Source organism: Microtus ochrogaster, chromosome 22, assembly GCF_000317375.1.
Source record: "Microtus ochrogaster isolate Prairie Vole_2 chromosome 22, MicOch1.0, whole genome shotgun sequence".
NCBI classification, from domain to species: domain Eukaryota; kingdom Metazoa; phylum Chordata; class Mammalia; order Rodentia; family Cricetidae; genus Microtus; species Microtus ochrogaster.
The window spans coordinates 2,612,880-2,632,803 of record NC_022023.1 but is presented as its reverse complement, the minus strand read 5'-3'; the positions used below and the strand labels follow the sequence as shown (position 1 = coordinate 2,632,803).

Sequence of the window (19,924 nt, the reverse complement as noted above, 5' to 3'; positions counted from 1 at the left end):
TCTCTCTCTCTCTCTCTCTCTCTCTCTCTCTCTCTCTCTCTCTCACACACACACACACACACACACACACACACACACACACACACACGTGTGCGCGCGCAAGCTAGAATTAGCTTTATTCGGATTCAGGCGTATAGTTCTGTGTTATGTAGGTGCTAGGGATTGAATGAGCGCTAGCACGCACTCTACCACCGACCTGTAACCCTTCCCCCACCAAGTTCTTGGTTTCTTCATGAATCTGAAAACCGAACGCACTGAAAGTTTGCAGTGCGACTGAAAGCCGCTGGATGTTCTCCCTGGGTGTGTGTGGTGTCTTCAGTCGAGGATTTCCTACATATGGTTTTCACTGGTCTCCTCAGAGCACCGAGCTTGCAGGCTCATGTTTTGTCATATGTGGTTTCTCCCCACCTTTTTTTTTTTATTTAGTATTGTTCCAATACCTTCCTCTAATGAAGAAATTCGCTTAGTTGATGATGCATTCGGGAAAATTTGCCACATGGTCAGTGATGGCTCCTGGGTAGTTCGTGTTCAAGCGGCAAAGCTATTGGTAAGTTACAGTGTCTTTTTTTTTTTTTTCTTTAATGTGTAGCCCAGGCTGGCCTTGAACTTGTGATCCTCCTGCCTCTGCCTCCTGCAGCAAATCCTACCGGCGTGCGCCACCACAACCGGCTACAATTTCTTTTTCTATTTTTTTTTCAGACTTATTTACTTATTAATGTGTGCAGTATTCTGTCTACATGTATGCTTGTATGCCAGATCTTATTATAGATGGTTGTGAGCCACCATGTGGGTGCTGGGAATTCAACTCAGGACCTCTGGAAGAACAGGTAGTGCTCTTAACCGCTGAGCCATCTCGGCAGCCCAAGTTACACTTTCTTTAATGAACACAACGCTTGTTAATTTTTACAGACATTTTGAGAAACTGTAGATAGGGTCAGATATGTTGTATTTTTAGAAACCCCGTAATTTCTCCCAATAGCTTACCTCCCCCTCCTTTTTTATGCTGTACGCTTCATTACTGTGTTTATTTGTGCAAATAAGACTTACAAAGCAAGCATCGGTTCACACTCTAGGCCTGGACTGTGATACTACCATACCCACTTCCCTGCAAAAGTTCTGGGCATGAGGCGGGGTCAGTGAACAAACAAACGTGAAAAGGAAAGGTAGCTAAGCCCTTTCCACTCAATATCAAGAGCACTCAATGTCCTTTGCCATGTGAAGCCAGGGACTGAACTCAGGGCTACAGACTTGATGGTAAATGTCCTACCCAGTGAACTATCTCATTAGCCCATAAATTTTAGTTTTCTTGCCTATAAAATAAAAAATGTAATATCAGATTGAGAGTTTAAAAGGGTTAAAGATTGCCTACAGAAAGTATACCTATGAGTGTGTGTGTGTGTATGTGTGTATGTGTGTGTGTGTGTGTGTGTGTGTTTCTACCTGGGCGGAGATGGTACACACCTTTAATCCCAGCACTCAGGAGGCAGAGGCAGGTAGATCTTTCTGTTGAGGCCAGCCTGGTCTAGAGTGGGTTCCAGGACAGTCAGGGCTAAACAGAGAAGCCCTGTCTCAAAAAACCAAAAATAAATAAATGAATAAACAAATAAGGTGTGTTTCTATATAAGAAAGAGGCATAACTATGTGTAAATATGTACATTTATGAATGCTAATATATATGACTAAAAGCCTAGTTGTCTAGAAATGTTATAGATAGTAGCAACTGTAATTGCCAGTGTTGTTAGCAAGACTGGATTATTAATCACTTTTTAATACAAAGACAGTTACTTAATTTGGAGCTGTGTAGATTTAAAGTCATTAAAGCAGGGTTACAGAGATGGCTCAGGGAAGCGGCTGAGCTTGTTGAGTTATGGGATGGGTCTGAATTGACTAGAGTAGTAGGGGAAGAAGACAGAGGTAACGAGTAACACTGTGTTATGCGTGCTAATAGGGCAGACAGAAGACCTACCAGTGATGTGTGATGTGTGATAAGACTCGAGGAGAAAGCAGGTTCCTCAAGAGGTTAAAATGAAACAATAAGGTGTTAGAATTGTCTGTGCTGGGGGGCTGGAGAGATAGCTCAGTGGTTAAGAGCATTGCCTGCTCTTCCAAAGGTCCTGAGTTCAATTCCCGGCAACCACATGGTGGCTCACAACCATCTGTAATGAGGTCTGGTGCCCTCTTCTGGCCTGCAGACATACATACAGACAGAATATTGTATACATAATAAATAAATAAATATTAAAAAAAAAAGAATTGTCTGTGCTGCACAAAAATGAAAAATTCCATTCCTCATTATAGTAAAACAAAAAAATTCCACACATAGGTTGTATTGGAAATTGAAGACCATTCGAGAGAGATTGGGTTATTATTATTATTCATAACTCCTCAAAGAGGTCTTTTTGGTCTCCCGAAGTGTAACTGCCAAGTATATAGGAAGGATAGAATAAGAAGGAATGGAAGTTAGGCCTGCTGGGAAGTGGAAACATGAGCATCAGGAGTTCAAGACCAGCCTCTAGTAGATAGTGTGTTCCAGCCTGGGCTCTATGAGACCTTGACCAAAAAGAAGGAAGGAAGAAATGGAAAAAGACAATGAGGAAGGATGGCCAAACCAAAGGGTTCCTGGAACTTAGGTTTATATTCCAGCTCTGGAATTTGTGATGTTAGTTACTTAATATTTGCATGCCCCTTCCCCATGCATAAAATAGTGGCATTTACTTCATACTGTGCTACTGAGGATTAAATGGGTTGAAATAGGTAGAAAACTTTCAGAACAGTACGTAGAACAGAGTAATTTCTACCTAAGTCAGAGGTAGCTTCTATTACTGTTGTTTATATTTTTTACAGTATATTCCTGATGATTTAGAACCTATAGGCATCTTTACTGGCAAGAATCACGTTACCTCTATGCATTTCCTTGTAAACTTTGAATGTTAAGGTGATGGCTAGAATATGCTTTGGGTTCTTTCTTTTTACAGGGCTCTATGGAGCAAGTCAGTTCTCATTTCCTGGAGCAGACTCTTGACAAGAAGCTGATGTCAGATCTAAGGGTAACTTGAACTCTTTGTTTATACTGGGTTTCTATAATCGATACCAGTGTAGATATATGGTGGGTGGTGTTGATTTAATTTAGCAGTCCATGTATTTGCTGCATTAATATAGGTTACTAGATTATATTTTAATTCAAAATCACAGTACCAAATTACAAGCTACATCATGAATTTTATTCTGTAAAATAATTTGTAAAGGTTATGTTAAACCAAAAAGAGGTAGGATTTACTTTCTGCTCCTTAGACACTGCTGGAGACAGTGTTTGAAGAGGCACTGCTCTTGCCTGGCTCTCTGGCTCTCCTTTTTGATGTCTAATGTAAGCACAACCACCTGTCCAGCCAACACTTTGTCTAGGTTACCGGAAACTGTTACAGACTTGTTCACTTTTGTCTCATTTTAAGCTGGGTTTGCATTTCTCTGCTCTGAACTGTCTGGTTTCTCCAAGAGCAGTTTTGTTGCCTACTTTCTCTCGGCTTTAGGTGCACCTTGGTGTTCTTGGCAAGTAGTAATTATCGTCATCTTCTACAGAGGAAACGCACTGCACACGAGCGTGCCAAGGAACTCTACAGTTCAGGAGAGTTTTCCAGCGGCAGGAAATGGGGAGATGATGCTCCCAAGGAAGAAATAGATACAGGGGCTGTGAACTTGATAGAGTCAGGAGCGTGTGGAGCCTTTGTCCATGGGCTGGAAGATGAGATGTACGGTAAGTACGGCTTTGATTACCAGTAGTCCTCGCATGCTTTGCTTTGGGTCAGGGTAGGAGAGGACGAGCGTGGCTGAGACATCTGTCCTGCCGTACGGCTCCGCAGGTGCAGGTGCTTCCCACACGAGCTCCAGAGCCCACATAAAAGGTGGGAGGAGAGCTCTGACTCCATAACCGTCCTTCCACCTCTACACACAGATGAAATTTATAAAGTGTATCTCTTCTTTAGCCTTTCCTTTCGAGACAGGGTTTCTCTGTAGCTTCGGAGCCTGTCCTAGTACTTGCTCTTATAGCAGCCTGGCCTTGAACTCACAGAGATCCTCCTGCTTCTGTTTCCTGAGTGTTGGGGTTAAAGGCATGCACCACCAACTCCCTCATTTAGCCTTTTGATCACTGTGTAAAGAACCTACTATGAAGGAGAGGCTGAGGCCAAGCAGCATGATGCAGTGGTTAAATTCAGATGTCAGCGTCCTATAAAATGGGGATGGTGATGATAATAAGCTTCTTTCCAAGCTATAGAAATTAAATTAGATTCCATGTGCATAAAACACTTGGCATGATGCATGATCTATTTGTAATAAGTGCTTATTAATAAAAGTCTTATTAATAATAATATTTAGTTACTCAGTAAGACAACAGGATTTCAATTCAGTTGTGACCACAAAATCTTTCTTCTATCTTCCTTTCGCTTTTGTGAAAATTTTTGTGTCATATTATCTACCTACCTACCTACCTACCTACCTACCTACCTACCTACCTACCTACCTACCATCTACCTATCTGTCATCACTCAGTCTGTCTAGTGGAGTCTCGATGTATAGCTGGCTCACAGAGATCAGCCTGGGATTAAAGGTGTGCATAGCCACTCTTGTCCAGCTGTTATTCCTTTAAAGGTGTGGGTCCTGGGGTTTTCTCTTCCCTTGTTGACTTTGTGGCAAGTAAATTCATTTTGTCAATTCTTTGCTCTAAGATGGTAGCAGCTAGCATCAGTTACCTAGCACCTGACACTTCAGTGGTTTTTGTGTAGTCGAAACACTGTGAGATAAGGCGACACCCTGTGGGCAGATGTGTGACTTGATCACGTGCACATGGAGTAAGATGGGCCTTAGTCCTTGGGACACAAAGCCCATGTTTGTGCATCGCTGTGATGGTGGCAGAAGAAGATGCCACAGGGAGACTCTAGGGTGAGAGGCGAGTAGAGAATAAAAGTGCACGTGCAAGAAGGAGTCTGTTTTTCTGGCTCTTTAATAACGTTCAGTTCAATTTGTGTTCATTTGTTAGAGGTTCGCATTGCTGCTGTGGAGGCTCTCTGCATGCTGGCTCAGTCTTCACCCTCCTTTGCTGAGAAGTGCCTTGACTTCCTAGTTGACATGTTTAATGACGAAATTGAGGAAGTGCGTCTGCAGTCCATACATACCATGAGGAAAATCTCTAACAATATCACCCTCCGAGAAGACCAGCTTGATACCGTCCTGGCCGTATTAGAGGTGGGTGTTTCTATTGTTTCTTTGTCAGATACCTGTGAGGCCATCCCCCTTTAAAACCAGGTATTGTGTTGGGCACTGGTCAGTACATCAGGTGGCAAAGCTGTGCCTTCGTACCCAACTCCTAAAGTGGGGCTGGAGAGTAGCAGGAAATCTGAGTAAGATTATTACCTCTGTGACCGGGGAAGGGACTGAAAAGAGCATCTAACTTGAGCTGCTGAGTCAAGGAGACCAAGCACAGTGCACCCAGGACATTTTAAGGAGGAAGGGTAGGAGGTGTTTACTGTTGAGGAGGAAGTGGTACCCTTGCCTAGGCAGAAGGAAAACAGTGTGATGGTCTCCAAAGATCCAGAGGCTGGAAAGTATGACACCAGGAATTCAAAGACGTTCACTGCAGTGTAGTGTACAATTGAAGACCTGAAGAGAGGGCAGGGGAGCATTTGTAGATGAGGCAGGGGAACACCTGTAGATGAGGCAGGGAGCACCTGTAGATGAGGCAGGGAGCACCTGTAGTTTTGTAGAGAAAGAGTAATTTGTCTGAAGCCACATAGTCAGTTACATGGTTGCTTTGGGTATACAAAGACTCACTCCCCAGGCTGTAGAACTCATGGTCTGGAGTTATTTTTCTGAAGTGCCTAGATCTTTTTGTTGTTGTATTTTGAGACAGGGTTTCTCTGTGTAGCCCTGGCTGTCCTGGAACTCACTCTGTAGACCACGCTAGCCTGGAACTCAGAGAGGTCTGGCCTGCCTCTGCCTCCTGAGTGCTGGGACTAAAGGCCTTTGCCACCACTGCCTGGCTCCATGTTTTTGTGATTCTAAGAAGGCAAATTTATGCTGTTTGTGTTGCCTGTCATCAGAGGCCTTTATTCTTTTTAGTTTCTTGGGTTTTTTGTTTGTTTGTTTATTTGAGACCAGGCCTTACTCTTCGTAGCCAGACTGCTCAGAACTCACTGTGTCCTAGCTGACCTTGAACCCAAGGACATCATTCAGCCTCCTCCAGGCTCCTGCACATTCACTGTCCTGTCAGTGATTGGAACGGTGTCAGAAGCAGATCCCCGTTCTCACGGAGCATAATTTCAGTCTCGAGGGGTGGACATTTCAGGTGGTGACAGATCTGTGCAGAAGATAAGCAGTCTAGACGCATGGGGGTTTTAAGATACCCCTTTAAGATAAGGGGGTTCATCTGTTTACTCAAGCTTCTGAGGAGAGGATCCTTACAGGGCAGAGCAGCCTTTCCTGTGCAGACCGAGGCAGAGAACTGCTCCTGGAACAGCTAAGGGACAACAGAGTAAGAAGTTCAGTCTTGGTGGAACCTGGTGAGAAAGGAGAGGTTGTGAAGTAGATAGGCAGGGCCAAGCGGCTTGTGCGCACTGAATCTCACTCTAAGCATTATGGGAAATTGTTGTGCAGAGAAGATGACTGTAGACTTGCCTCTCTTTCAGCTTTCCTCATTCTTAAAGCCTTTATGGAATTTATAGCAGATACATTGTTACATCCTGTCAATCATTTGATGCATGTTAAATACCAGTCCCACTGTCTCCCCTTTAGTCTTGTTATTTTATCGTGTCTAGCAGGTTGGTCTGTCTTATCTCCCTGATGAGATCATTAACTCTGTAGTGCAGTCTCTAGGTGATTCCTTTTGTTATGTTCTTTTCAGGCTCCACCTGGTGACGTAGTCGTAGTGAGTGCACAGCAAGTATTTCCAGAAACAAACCTGCACAAGTTAGTCCTAAAACTGGCTATTATATAGTGCTTAAGAAAGACATCAGTACAGCTTCCTGCTGTCAGCAGTGGAGATCACTCATCTGGGAAACGTTATCTTATGGTTAAGTTGACAGTGTTTAGAGTCAGGCAGATCTGGGTCAGCTCCTCAGTCCCTCTCTTCGGTCTTTACTTTGTCTGTTGTGTGCCAGGCACTGCTGGAGGGGAGTTAAGACAGTGAGTGGAAACCATGGTCCTGCTCTCATGAACCTTATGATTTAGTAATCAGCAGCACAAAGGCCCAACAATGAAATGAAATTAGTCTGTAGCATGAGTGAGATGCTGTAAGAGTATATCAGGGGAATTTGGTTCTTTGGGGCTAGGGAATACAGCAGTCAGGAAAAGGATCTAAAGTTGAACTCAAAGAGGAAGGAACTAGGCACCATTTTGCAAGACTTGTCCACGGTGGAAGAACATTCGAGGCAGAAGAGGAGCAGATTCAGACCTGTGGAGAATGGCACAGCTGTCAGTGTGCTGTGGCGTGTGCTGGAGGGAGGGAGCAGCTCATGCAGTCTTGCTGCTCATCTGTTGGTCTGTATGGCCACACAGATGTCCACACGGTTTTATATATGATATTATATGCCTTTATGGTTTTTGTTCCTTTAATTATAAAACACTCACCTCATCCTAATGGTCTTTCTTTTTTTAAACTTGTTCCCCCTCCTTTAGTATGGGTTCTGTTATATGTCTCAGGCCGCCCTCAAAGTCATGATCTACCTGTGACTCTCAAGTGCTGGGACTGCAGGTGTGTGAGACCACATTCAGCATGACAGTTGTCATGGAAGGTTTCAGACAGGGAGGAAAAGGAATGTTAAAGAGCAAAAGGCCGGGCATGGTGGGTCAAGGCTGTAATCCCAGTACTTAGGAAGAAGAGGCAGGAGGATCAAGAGTTCAGGGTGAACCTGGACTATATAAGACCCTGCCTCAAAACATGGAGAAGCCAGGTGAGGTAGTGCATGCCTTTAATTCCAGCTCTGAAGAGGCTGAAGCAGTTGGGTCTCTATAATTCAAGCTTAACGTGGTCTACATAACAAGGTCTAGACCTACCAAGGATACATAGTGAGTGAGACCGTGCCTCATAAATAAACAAGCAAACAAACAAACAAACAGAAAGATAGAAAATAGAAGAAGGCAAGGCCCCTTCTTAGATCAATAAAATGAGGTCTTTCCCTGGAATTTTAGTTAGCAAATTTCTAAATATTTTTTCGAATGCACACCCTATGTGGAAAGGTAGTTATAGACAGGGGAAGGTAGGTGGAGCCTGAGTTTGCTAGCAATCTCTATTGTTAATTATTTCCTTTCTTTTAAGGACTCGTCCAGGGATATTAGAGAAGCCCTCCACGAACTCTTGTGCTGTACCAACGTTTCAACAAAGGAAGGCATTCATCTTGCCCTGGTGGAGCTGCTAAAAAACCTAACCAAGTACCCTACCGACAGGGACTCCATATGGAAGTAAGGGTGCTTACCTCATTTACCGAGTCCGTCACATGGTAATAACAACTGTACCGCTTACATGACTAGGTGTGGCCTCAATTTCACCCCTGATAGACGCTTGGCTCATCTTTTTTTCTTTGTGTAGTCCTGGCTGTGCTGGAACTCACTCTGCCTCAGACTCCGCCTGCCTCTAATTTCTGAGTACTGGGATTAAAAGCATGTGCCACCATCACCTGGCTAACTTTTCTGAACTCTTAAAAATCTGCTTCCTAAAATGAATATCCCATATCAGGTTCCCACCCATCCACCTGGTAAATATGTCGGGTAAGGTCAGACTTTAGGGTTGGAGAGCTGACGCCGAGGTTCCCTTTTCTCGCACACCGCCCTTGTCTGTCTGCACATGTCCAGCACTACAGCCATCAGCATTGCGCTCAGGCAGAGCTGGCACTTGACCTACAAACAAAAAATTCTATTTGATCTATGAGTAGAAAATTTCAGTTTTTTCTCCACTAGCTTCACTGGCTTCAGCCACACTATTAATACTGTTTATTAATCTCTCTCTCTCTCTCTCTCTCTCTCTCTCTCTCTCTCTCTCTCTCTCTCTCTCTGTATATATAACCCTACCTGTATATGTGCACTGTATATGTGCAATATAAAATATATGTTTCAGGGTTTTACATATTTCACTGGACTTATCTGATGAAGTCATTCCAAAAGAGGGGGGATTAATGTTAAAAGAAAAACTACTGAGCTGGCGAGATGGCTCAGCAGTTAAGACCACTGGTTGCTCTTCCTGAGGTCCTGAGTTCAATTCCCGGTAACCACACAGTGGTTCACAACCATCTGTAATGAGATGTGGTGCCCTCTTCTAGCACAAAGTTGAACATGCAGATAGAGCACTCATATACATTAAACAACAAACAAATAAAAGTTTTTTGGAAGTGGGGAGAAAAAGGAAAAACTGCTAAGTTGGCTATGGTAGCACATGCCCTTAATACCAGCAGAGGCCGGTGGATCTCTGAGTTCTAGGCGACCCTGGTCTATAGACTAAGTTTCAGGACAATCAGAACTACACAGAGAAACCATATTTGACAAAACAAAAAAGAAAAGAAAAGGAAAACTCTTAATGATTACCCGTGGGTTAAGTAAGGTGCTGGAAGGTATGTGCACACAGCCCTCTATTGATGTCAGTGTCGGGTAGATGGTAGAGAGCCTGTCTTTGCCGTGTGGTAGCCAGGCAGTCTGCCACCCCGCCACATCCTCAGCTCCTGGCAGATGCAGGCTATGGTGTCTCATTCTAGATCACGTTTTAAAAATTGCAGTTTGTATTTGTGTGTGTGTGTGTGTGTGTGTGTGTGTGTGCGCGCGCGCCATGGTGAGGGCCAAGGGACAGCTGTGGGAGTCATTCTCTTCTTCCACCACGTGCTTCTGGGGATTGAACTTGGATTGTATGGCCGCTTTTCTGTTTACTGTTTCCCTGTGTTTGTGCAGCCCGATTAAGCTCAGTTCAGCATGGGGTGGATGCATGGTGCTTCCCAGATCTGTTGGGAAGCGCGGGACCCACAGTGAAGGATGGCCGCACGGTGGAAGCTGTCATTGGGAGATGTTTGTATTAAATAAGATTTGTCGGGGCTGGAGAGCTGGCCTAGCAGTTTAGAGCCCTTTGTGCTTCCTTGGGACTTGGCTTCTATTCCCGGCACCCACATGGTGCTCACAGCTGTCTGCACTCCAGTGCGTGTGTGTGAAAGTCAGTGCTGGGTATCTTCCTCAGTGTTGTTTCCACTTTATGTAAAATTTTAAAATTATTTTATATATTGATGTTTTGCCAGTATGTATGTATGTCTCCATACCACGTGCATGGCTGGTGCTCTTAGAGGTCCTTAAAATTCCTGGAACTGGAAGGTGCCCTGTGGGTGCTGGACTCAAACCCTGAGTTGTCTGGAAGAGCAGCCAGTACTTTTAACCATTGAGCCATCTCTCTGACTCCCTTCACTTTATTTTTTTGTGACAGGGTATCTTACAGAATCTGGACCTTGTTACCTGGATTCTCTGTCCAACAAGCTCTCAGGGATCAGCCTGATTCATTCTGCTAAGTGCTGGGATTACAGGCACTAACTGTTCAGTTTTGTGTTTCGTTATTGTTTGCATGGGTGTTCAAGGCACCGTCCAGGCTGTGCGCCAAGCTCTTTACCACCTCTTCAGCCCTCTTTGTAATTCAGTTTAGCCAAACTGTTAGCAGGTCTAACCCAAAACTTATAAAAAAAATAAAAACACACAGTTGCCTCGTGTGTAGTTTTACACAGCTTGGAAAAGCCCGCCCCTTTCACTGTAATAGTTATTTTTTTAACTGGGTTCTTACTCATGACACTCTTAAACTCTGCTTTATGAACAGCCTGCCCAAGGCTGCATGGTTTCGGGACATCCCCTAGAATAACAGTTGTGTTGTTTTGACTTCAAGTTAAAAATCAAAAAACAGAAAACCTGGCTCAAAACATCTTAAACAATAAATCTAATCTTTACGTAGCAATCCATGATGAGTGAGCATCAGGACTGACCATCTCGTCAGGGTGAGAGTCCTGGTTGATGAGCTCACAGTTGCCAGACGGTTGCTTCATAAGTCAGCCTCGGAAGATCCAGAGAAAGAGATGCCCTCGTGTGCTTCTGTGTGTGGTTAGAAAGTCATTACTGACAGCTCCCCGCAGACTTCTCATCTTGCCCCAGTGACCAGAACTGAGTCACTTGACTGTTAGAGGACCAGCTGCTGGGAAATGGGCAGGTTGAGCCGATAGCGGACAGCCCTGCAACTGGATGGTCTTTGTCTTAGCATCTTACCGTTGCCCTGGTACCTAAGGAGTCAGTTTTCTTGGCAGGAAAGCTGGAGGAACTGCATTTGAGCTCCTCTGTTCTGTAAATGCCATGTCTAGAGGAGCCAGCTGAGTTCCTGAGGGATTGGGTGACGGGCCTGAAGTTGTAGAGTGTGGAATGTGGATGAGACACTCGCTAATGTGCTGATGTCGTTCCTGTTTGTTTCAGGTGCTTGAAGTTCCTGGGGAGCCGGCATCCGACCCTTGTGCTTCCTTTGGTGCCCGAGCTCTTGAGCACCCACCCGTTTTTTGACACAGCTGAGCCAGACATGGATGACCCGGCGTGTATCCTCTTTGCTGGGCTCAGATGGGCCCTGCAGTCGTAGCAGAGATCTGAATTGTACTGGTAGTGCCCAAGAGAGAGGTGGCCATTCTCAGCCTTCATCGCTTTCATCTCTGCTATTTAATAGCAACAAGCATTTATTTACCCTTCTCGCTTTTCACATATTCATTATATATTTTGTACATTTTATCACTAATTTGCCACACAATTTTATCTTTGTTGTTGATGATTTTATTATTTTATTTCTTTATTTCTTTTAGTTTTTCTAGACACAGTTTCTCTATATAGTCTTGGCTGTCCTGGAATTTGATTTGTAGACCAGGCTGGCCTCATCAAACTTAGAGATATGTCTGCCTCTGCCTCTTGAGTGCTGAGATTCGAGGTGTATGTACCAGGCTTTTTCTTTTGGGCCACCAGGCAGCTCCCAAATCATGACACAGAGACTACTTATTAGTTATGGATGCTCGGCCTGGCTTAGGTTTGTTTCTGGCTAATTCTTTTAACTTAAATTAACCTGTTTCTCTTTATCTACCTTTTGGCTCTGGCTTTTTCTCTTTCTTACTCTCCTTCTGTCTGCCTTACTTTCCTGCTGTCTCTATGGCTGCCTGGCGGCTGCTTGGCCTCTGCCTGGGCCTATCCCTCGTTCTCTCCTCCTCCTTCGCTTGTTCCTCCTCCAAGCCTCGATTTCTCCTCCCATTTATTCTCTCTGCCTGCCAGCCCTGCCTGACCTCTCCTGCCTAGCTATTAGACCAATCAGGTGCCTTATGCAGGCAAGGTGAAACAAATGGAACTCTTCTTTTCATAATTAAACACACATCCTACATCGTTAAACAAATGTAGCATAAAAAATGTAACGCAGCTCGACATAGTTAAGGTGATCTCCACAACAGGTGTGTGCCACCACTGACCCTTGAAAAAATTTAAGTTCTGTTGTTATTTTTAGTTTTATTTATTTCTATGTGCATTGGTGTTTTGCCTGCGTGTAGATCCGTGTGAGGGTGTTAGAAGCCCTGGAACCAGAGTTACAGAGAGGCAAGAGCAGCCATGTGGGTCTGGGAATTGAACCGGGTTCTGGAAGAGCAGCCAGGGCTCTTAACTGCTCAGCCTTCTCTCCAGCCCCAAGAAACTGAGTTACTGAAAGTAACTCAAAAAAATCAGATCTGGGGGGCTGGAGAGATGCTGCTCACCCTTGTTTGTAACTCCAGTTACGGAGAATCTGGCAGCCTTGCAGAGACATAGCTGCAGGCAAAACAAATTCAGTGCACAAAAAATACATAAATATATATATATATATATATTTTTAACATTTTATTTCTTTATTATGTATACAATACTCTGTCTGTGTATATGTCTGCAGGCCAGAAGAGGGCACCAGACCTCATTACGGATGGTTGTGAGCCCCCATGTGGATGCTGGGAATTGAACTCAGAACCTTTGGAAGAGCAGGCAATGCTCTTAACCACTGAGCCATCTCTCCAGCCCCTACATAAATATATTTTAAAAGGCAATTTGCCTATTAAAAAGAATGAGATCTATCCCAGCTGTTGACGCACACACCTGTGAAGTGATGTAGGACTTTCCCATGAGGCAAGCCACATCGTGAGGCTGTACAGGTCTGCCCCTAAAGCTTACACGTCTGATTTTACAGCCTGTGTAATCCGCTGTATCTTGAGCCATGCTTCGTTTGGCCCGAGGGAGGTGCAGTTCTGAGCTAGGCTGCATGCTCACTATGCTTGTAGTTCAAGTTCAGTGGGTTTTGATTTCCTCGTGTAGCATGATGTGGACTTGGATTGTTTTCTAGTAACGGGAGTATGTTTACCCCAGTACATCCTCACTCTCCCTAGGCTCCTTTTGCTTCATATGCAGACCCAGATCCTCCGTGAGTTTTAGGGATCCTTATTGGAACATAGGACACACTGAAACTAGTGAAGACAAGGGGACCGTTGCATCCTCCCCTAAGTCTGCTTGCTTTCACCGTCTCTTGGGGTTGGTGTATTTGCTTAGACAGGTATTATCTGCCTCACTTTGGCCTCGAGCCTGGCATCTGCCTCGACCCCCTGAGTTCACAGGCACGCCCCAGTACGTTGTGTGGTTCTGAGGATTGAACCCAGGGCTTCTTGCCTGTTAGGCACGCACTCTACCTACTGGGTCGTACCTAGCCCTGAACTGCAAATCAAAATTGTTTTGATTATTGGGAAATTGTGGCCTTAATGGGAACTTTGGCGGTGGGAATTAAGGCGGCAGACTATGTATGGGTTTCTAAACTCACTTAACCCACTGTGCACCAGACATTGCAGTCTTAGTTCTTATCTTCAATGCTGCTAAAACCTGCCCTACAATGCCGGCGCTGTTCTCGGACCACACCTTCAGGCACTACGCCTACCTGCGAGACAGCCTTTCTCATCTTGTTCCTGCCCTGAGGGTAAGCTGAAAGTATTCTGCTTTGTTGATTTGTAGTGCCTTGTGGTGGTTAAATAGCAGACTATATGGTCTACAAAAATTCATCCGTCTACCATTCTCTTTTTATCTTGGACTTTCTTACTGTGCTTTAAACAGTTTTTGAGATGATCTCTGTTGCTTAGCTCAAATTTGAAATCTTTTTTTTTTCCCCCAGGACAGGATTTCTCTGTGTAATAGTCCTAGCTGTCCTGGAACTCACTCTGTAGACCAGGCTGGCCTCGAACTCACAGAGACGTGCCTGCCTCTGCCTCCCGAGTGCCACCCCTGCCCGGCAAACTTGCAATCCTTTTCCCTCAGTCTTCCTATACTCGGGTTATAGGCATATGCTGCTGCGCTGGACTTCTGTGCCTGTGCTTCTCTGTTCACATCCTCCAACCATGTCCCCCTTCCCTGCTCCCTCCTTCACTCACTTCTCTCTGTGCTGAGCGTGCAATTAAGGATTAGTTACATAATGTTAGGCAAGAAAAAAATATATATTTTAGACTGGAGTAAACTTGTAATATTTATTTTTACATTATGTAATTTGTGTGTGTGTGCAGAGCACACACATGCTGGGCATGCATGTGGAGAAGCCAGCTGGTTAGTGGGAATCAGTTCTCCCTAGGGTCTCTGTATGTGGGTAGTCAAAAGACATTTTGGAAGTTCTGCCATGTCAGGGACAAACTCAAGATCTCAGACTTGATGGTCAGTTTCTTTACTTAATGAGCCTTCTCACTGGCCCTCCATCTCTTTCTTAAATCTTAGAAGTTACTACTTCTAACGATTAGAACAGGAATTACAATTACCTTCCTATAAAACAGTTTACAGCATGCTTCATAAGCTGATTTGGAAATCAGCTCCCATGAAATGAAACACAAGTCTTAAAAGTAAATGTAACACACAGATTAACTTTTAGTACTCTTCCTAAGCTCAGCAACAGAAATATGATAGAATTCTCTTTTCCTGCTATGGTGTTGGATAGGCAGGGTTAGCATTCTCATTTACATTGGTGCTCGCCTGCCTAGTCTTTTGCCTTGTGTTCTTCCCCTCCTTTTTTCCCTCCATCTTTCCTCTCGGCCTCTGTTGCGTGTCTGTGTGCGTGCGTGCGTGTGTGAGTGAGTGGCCATCCCATAAGCCGACCACAGGATTTGCTGATACTGCTGTTCCGCTATTTTTTAGTTGCCAGGGAGAAAACTGGTGTCATCAGCCGTCTCTCCTGCCATCACCCCCCATGAAGACCCTTCCCAGCAGTTCCTGCAGCAGAGCCTCGACAGGGTGTACAGTGTTCAGCACCTAGATCCGCAGGGGGCCCAGGAGCTGCTGGAGTTCACCATCAGGTGAGCCATCCTTGTCTGCTTCCTCTGACAGCTAGCGTTTCTGTCCTGCTCAGCCTGATGGCTTTGAATTCCATTGTTAGTTATCCAGATTCTCTGAGTGCTGGCCTTTACTCCTGAGTGGTTTTGAGATTTTATTTATACTTGGGTTAGATTGTAATTGGTTTTTTTAATATTTATTTATTATGTATACAATATTCTTTCTGCATGTATGCCTGCAGGCCAGAAGAGGGCACCAGACCCCATTACAGATGGTTGTGAGCCACCATGTGGTTGCTGGGAATTGAACTCAGGACCTTTGGAAGAGCAGGCAATGCTCTTAACCATTGAGCCGCCTCTCCAGCCCCTGTAATTGTTTGTTTATTATTTTTTAGTGATGTTTTGTTCATGAGTCAAAGAGTAGAGCAAATAGAAAAAGTTACAAAGAGCTTACACCTTTCATCCCAGCTCTTGGGAGGAAGACCCAGGCAGATCTCTGTGAGTTCAAGGCCAGCCTGGTCTTTATAGTGAGTTCTAGGACAGCAAGGGCTACATAGAAATCCTGTCTCAGGAAAAAAACAAAAACAGTTAGAAAGCAGGTATTTTAAACTTTTCTTTCTTGTTAGATGAGTAACAGAAATGCAGAGAAGCAGTGCTTTGACGAGGCAGGAGTTTCACCCTCCCTTATGCTGCAGGGCTGAGATCATCATGGATCCAGGCTCACTTTTCCTGTCTGTCCTCTGTTCCTTGTCTTCCCCTTGCCTGACAGTCCACTCTCCTTCTTTCTAGTCTGCTTTTGCCTGTGAGAGAAAGGAAAGGGCGAGAAAGGGGGGCTTCATTCTGTTTGGCTTATTTTGAAAGGTAGGCCCCAGAGGTGCTTTTAGTGTTCTGTGTTGACTGGAATATAAGTCATGTGGTTATATCTAGCGTTGGCGAGTCTGGATCAGTAGTTTTTTTCCTAGGTGACTAGATTGGAAGCCACGCTCCCCTGCTCTTGGTAGCTCGTGTGCAGTGAGCCTCAGCGCTGTGTTTTTCTCTTCTCCATGATAGTGTTTAGTTTTGGAGGCAACTAAAAGAGGCTGCTGGCCCTGAGCCCAGGAAAATAAGCTGATTCGTGACTCATTCCCATCTAATTAAGCATTTAGGGCTTGTCCTTGACAGTTTTGTTTTATTGGCACTAAAGCAAATGCAGAACACATAAAAACAAGTCGATTTAGTTTTTAGCTGTGTTGTGACTGTTTGTAGGTTCTCGGTAAACACCTGCTGGGGTGCGTTCCCTTCGTGATCTGGTGTTTTTATTTATTTGTGGTTTTTCGTGTGTGTGTGTCGGTGTGGTGTGTTTGTGTGTGCGTGCTCCATCCCACATGTGGAGATCAAAGGCTAGCACGCAGGAGCTGGTTCTTTTTCCACTCTGGATCCTGTGGACTGAACTCACGTCATCTGCAGTAGCCCTTGTATCTTTAAGTGACGGCCCACTGCGCTAGTGCTGTGGCTAGCCCCTGGCATCTTGGGAGAACTTGGGAGGGAAAGCAGCTGTGAGCCCACTCTGCTCAACAGGCATCCCAGTTTGCTAGACATGTCAGGGCCAGGGTCTGAGTCCAGCTTTGTCTGACTCTCAAGTTTGTGTTGAGGATTATGCAGTCATGAAAGATTTCCTGTGTCAAGTAGAGATAAGGTCAGATGATCCCTGAGGTAAGGGCCTGAACTCAATGCCCAGACCCTTAGACCAGTGCTGGGTGTTGGTGAGCTCCAGGCCAAAGACAGACTCTGTCTCAAAGGAGGTGAATGGTGCTGTGGATGACACCCCGAACACACCTGCACGTATATATAAGCACGCGTATGTACATTCAAAGAATGATGATTCCTTGAGACAGGGTCTCTCAACATAGTCCTGGCTATCCTAGAACTTACTATATAAACTAGGCTGGCCTCAAACTCACAGAGATTCCTGTCTCCATCTCTCATGTGCTAGGAATAAAGGCACCAACACACCCAACTTCAAAAATTACTATTTTTATAGTTGCTGAAAAGTGTTAATTGGCTTTTTATACAGAATAGTCAACCAGGGCCACGTTTTTGTTACTGTTGATGTAAAACAACTTTCCTGTCGTAGTCATTGCCCTTGCAGCCTAGTTTTTGTATCTGTGGAAATTCGGACATGGCCCAGTAGGAGTGCAGGGAAATCTTATTTTATTTTATTTTATTGAGCTTTAGCTTTGCATAACTACTTTGTCTTCACCACTGTGTCTGGGGTGCCTTCTAGGAACTTTGAAATGCTTGTTATATATATATTGTTAATATATATTGCTTTTTCGAGACAGGGTTTCTCTGTGGTTTCGGAGCCTGTCCTGGAGCTAGCTCTGTAGACCAGGCTGGTCTCGAACTCACAGAGATCCGCCTGCCTCTGCCTCCCAAGTGCTGGGATTAAAGGCGTGCGCCACCACCGCCCAGCTAGCTGTAAAATATTTTATTGGATGTACCATAGTATACTTAGTATTTCTGTCCTAGATCTTTAGTCACTGCGGTTCAATGCAATAGTCCACATGACAATGAATACGGTAGGGCAGAGGTAATTTCTGCTGTGTGGTCAAACAGTGTGACGTGATCTCCACATTACTTGTTACCCTCTGCACTGTCTGACTTGCTGTTTTCTTGTGTCTGAGTTGTTTGTGTTCTGGTTTTGTTTTTACTATAGAGATCTGCAGAGACTTGGAGAACTTCAGTCTGAATTGGCAGGGGTGGCCGACTTCTCTGCTGCCTATCTTCAGTGTCAGCTGCTCCTTATTAAGGTTTGCTTGGATTCAGTGTTTATGGATTCTGATGCGAAGAATGGACTTGAATGATCAGCAGTGCTTGAGACCCTAAGTGGAGAAACTGTTGTTCTGTGAAGCCATCCAGCAGGGGAAAATCACATGTCTCTATTGAAATAAGTGTGAACACATGCAGTGTCTTAGGTAGGCTTCCTCTTGCTGTGAGGAAACGTCATGAGCAGGAGGAAAAGGTTCGTGTGGCTTGCACTTCCATCTTGTTATCACCGTTCACCACTGAAGGAAGTCAGGACGGGAACTAAACAGGGCAGGAACCTGGAGGCAGGAGCTGATGCAGAGGCCATGGAGAAGCTCTGCTTTCATGGCTTGTTCAGCTCCTTTCTTATAGAATCCAGGACCACCAGCCCAGGGATGGCACCACTCACAATGGACTGGGCCCTCCGTCATATATTAAGAAAATGCAGCTGGGCAGTGGTGGCGCATGTCATTAATCCCAGCACTCGGGAGGCAGAGGCCAGCGGATCTCTGAGTTCGAGGCCAGCATGGTTTACAGAGAGAGAGGGAGGCAGAGACAGCAAAACCAAAAAGAAAAAAGAAAATGCCCTACAGCCTTGCCTACACCTATGAAGGCATTTTTTCAATCAGGGTTCCCTCCTCTCAGATGCCTCTAGCTTGTGTCAAGTTGACATAAAACTATCCAGCACATACGGGAAATTTAATTTTAGGAAAAATCTTTTATCGTTCTCAAATTAGAACAGTAGGTGTGGTGCTGCACGCCTTTAATCTCAGGACTCTGAGCCTGAGGCCAGCCTGGTCTGCACAGAGAAACCCTGTCTTTTTTTTTTTTTAATAAGGTTTTATTTTTTATTTTTTAAATTTATTTATTATATATATAGTGTTCTGGGCACCAGATCTCATTATAGATGGGTGTGAGCCATCATGTGGTTGCTGGGAATTGAACTCAGGACCTCCGGAACAGCAGTCAGTTCTCTTAACCTCTGAGCCATCTCTCCAGCCCCAGAAACCCTGTCTTGAAAAACCAAACAACAACAAATTAGGGCGGATTTTAAGTTTTAAATCCTGAAGATTGTGGAGCAAAGGCTATATAGCTTAGATGGTAGGATACCTGCTTAGCATTCCCAAGCCCCGGGCTTGATCTCAGCACCGGATAAACAGGAACACTATAGTCCCAGCATTTGGACCGATGGGAATTGGAGACAGGAGTATTCAGAGTTTCAGGACAACAGCCAGGGCCTTATAAAACCCTGTTTCCAAAAGAGAAGGATACTAGGGTCATTAAGTGTTTCGTTTAGTGGAATTAGCCTCATATTTAAACTTTCATACTATTTTCTTTCTGTTATGCCCAAATCAGCAAAGTTCCCGCAAAACCAACAAGGAAACTGAGTCCCATATGTAAAAGCGAAGAGCCTTTATTTTAGTCAAGTTTGCGAACTTGTTCTCTTCATGCCAACGTATTGGAATAACTGGAGAGCCCCGAGCTCAATTAGAATAGGGTTTTTATAGTAGTAAAGATGGGGGTGAGGGTTTTCTGAGGTTCAGGACCTCTGATTGGCTGACATTTATCTAGGGGTGTCCTGGTGAATGTACACTGACAGGTGATCCTATCTACAGCGGTTGGAATGTTAGGCATTTCCTGTTCTAAAAAAATCATTCATTCATTCATTCATTCATTCATTCAGTCTGCATGTATGCCTGCCCGCCAGAAGAGGGCACCAGACCTCATTACTGATGGTTGTGAGCCACCATGTGGTTGCTGGGAATTGAACTCAGGACCTCCGGAAGAGTAGCCAGTGCTCTTTTTTTTTT

The 19,924-nt window shown here is 44.6% G+C and overlaps 1 protein-coding gene across 1 annotated transcript in view; it reads left to right on the top strand.

The window, feature by feature from the left end:
- Ints4 (integrator complex subunit 4) overlaps nucleotides 1-19,924 on the top strand; it is a 53,985-nt gene that overhangs the window by 19,065 nt on the left and 14,996 nt on the right. The window contains exons 7-15 of the mRNA XM_026784379.1: nucleotides 427-547; nucleotides 2,976-3,047; nucleotides 3,577-3,751; nucleotides 5,033-5,238; nucleotides 8,306-8,448; nucleotides 11,464-11,579; nucleotides 13,866-13,999; nucleotides 15,196-15,353; nucleotides 18,025-18,118. Of these exons, the coding sequence (XP_026640180.1) occupies nucleotides 427-547; nucleotides 2,976-3,047; nucleotides 3,577-3,751; nucleotides 5,033-5,238; nucleotides 8,306-8,448; nucleotides 11,464-11,579; nucleotides 13,866-13,999; nucleotides 15,196-15,353; nucleotides 18,025-18,118 (1,219 nt within the window). The remainder of the gene's footprint in view (nucleotides 1-426; nucleotides 548-2,975; nucleotides 3,048-3,576; nucleotides 3,752-5,032; nucleotides 5,239-8,305; nucleotides 8,449-11,463; nucleotides 11,580-13,865; nucleotides 14,000-15,195; nucleotides 15,354-18,024; nucleotides 18,119-19,924) is intronic.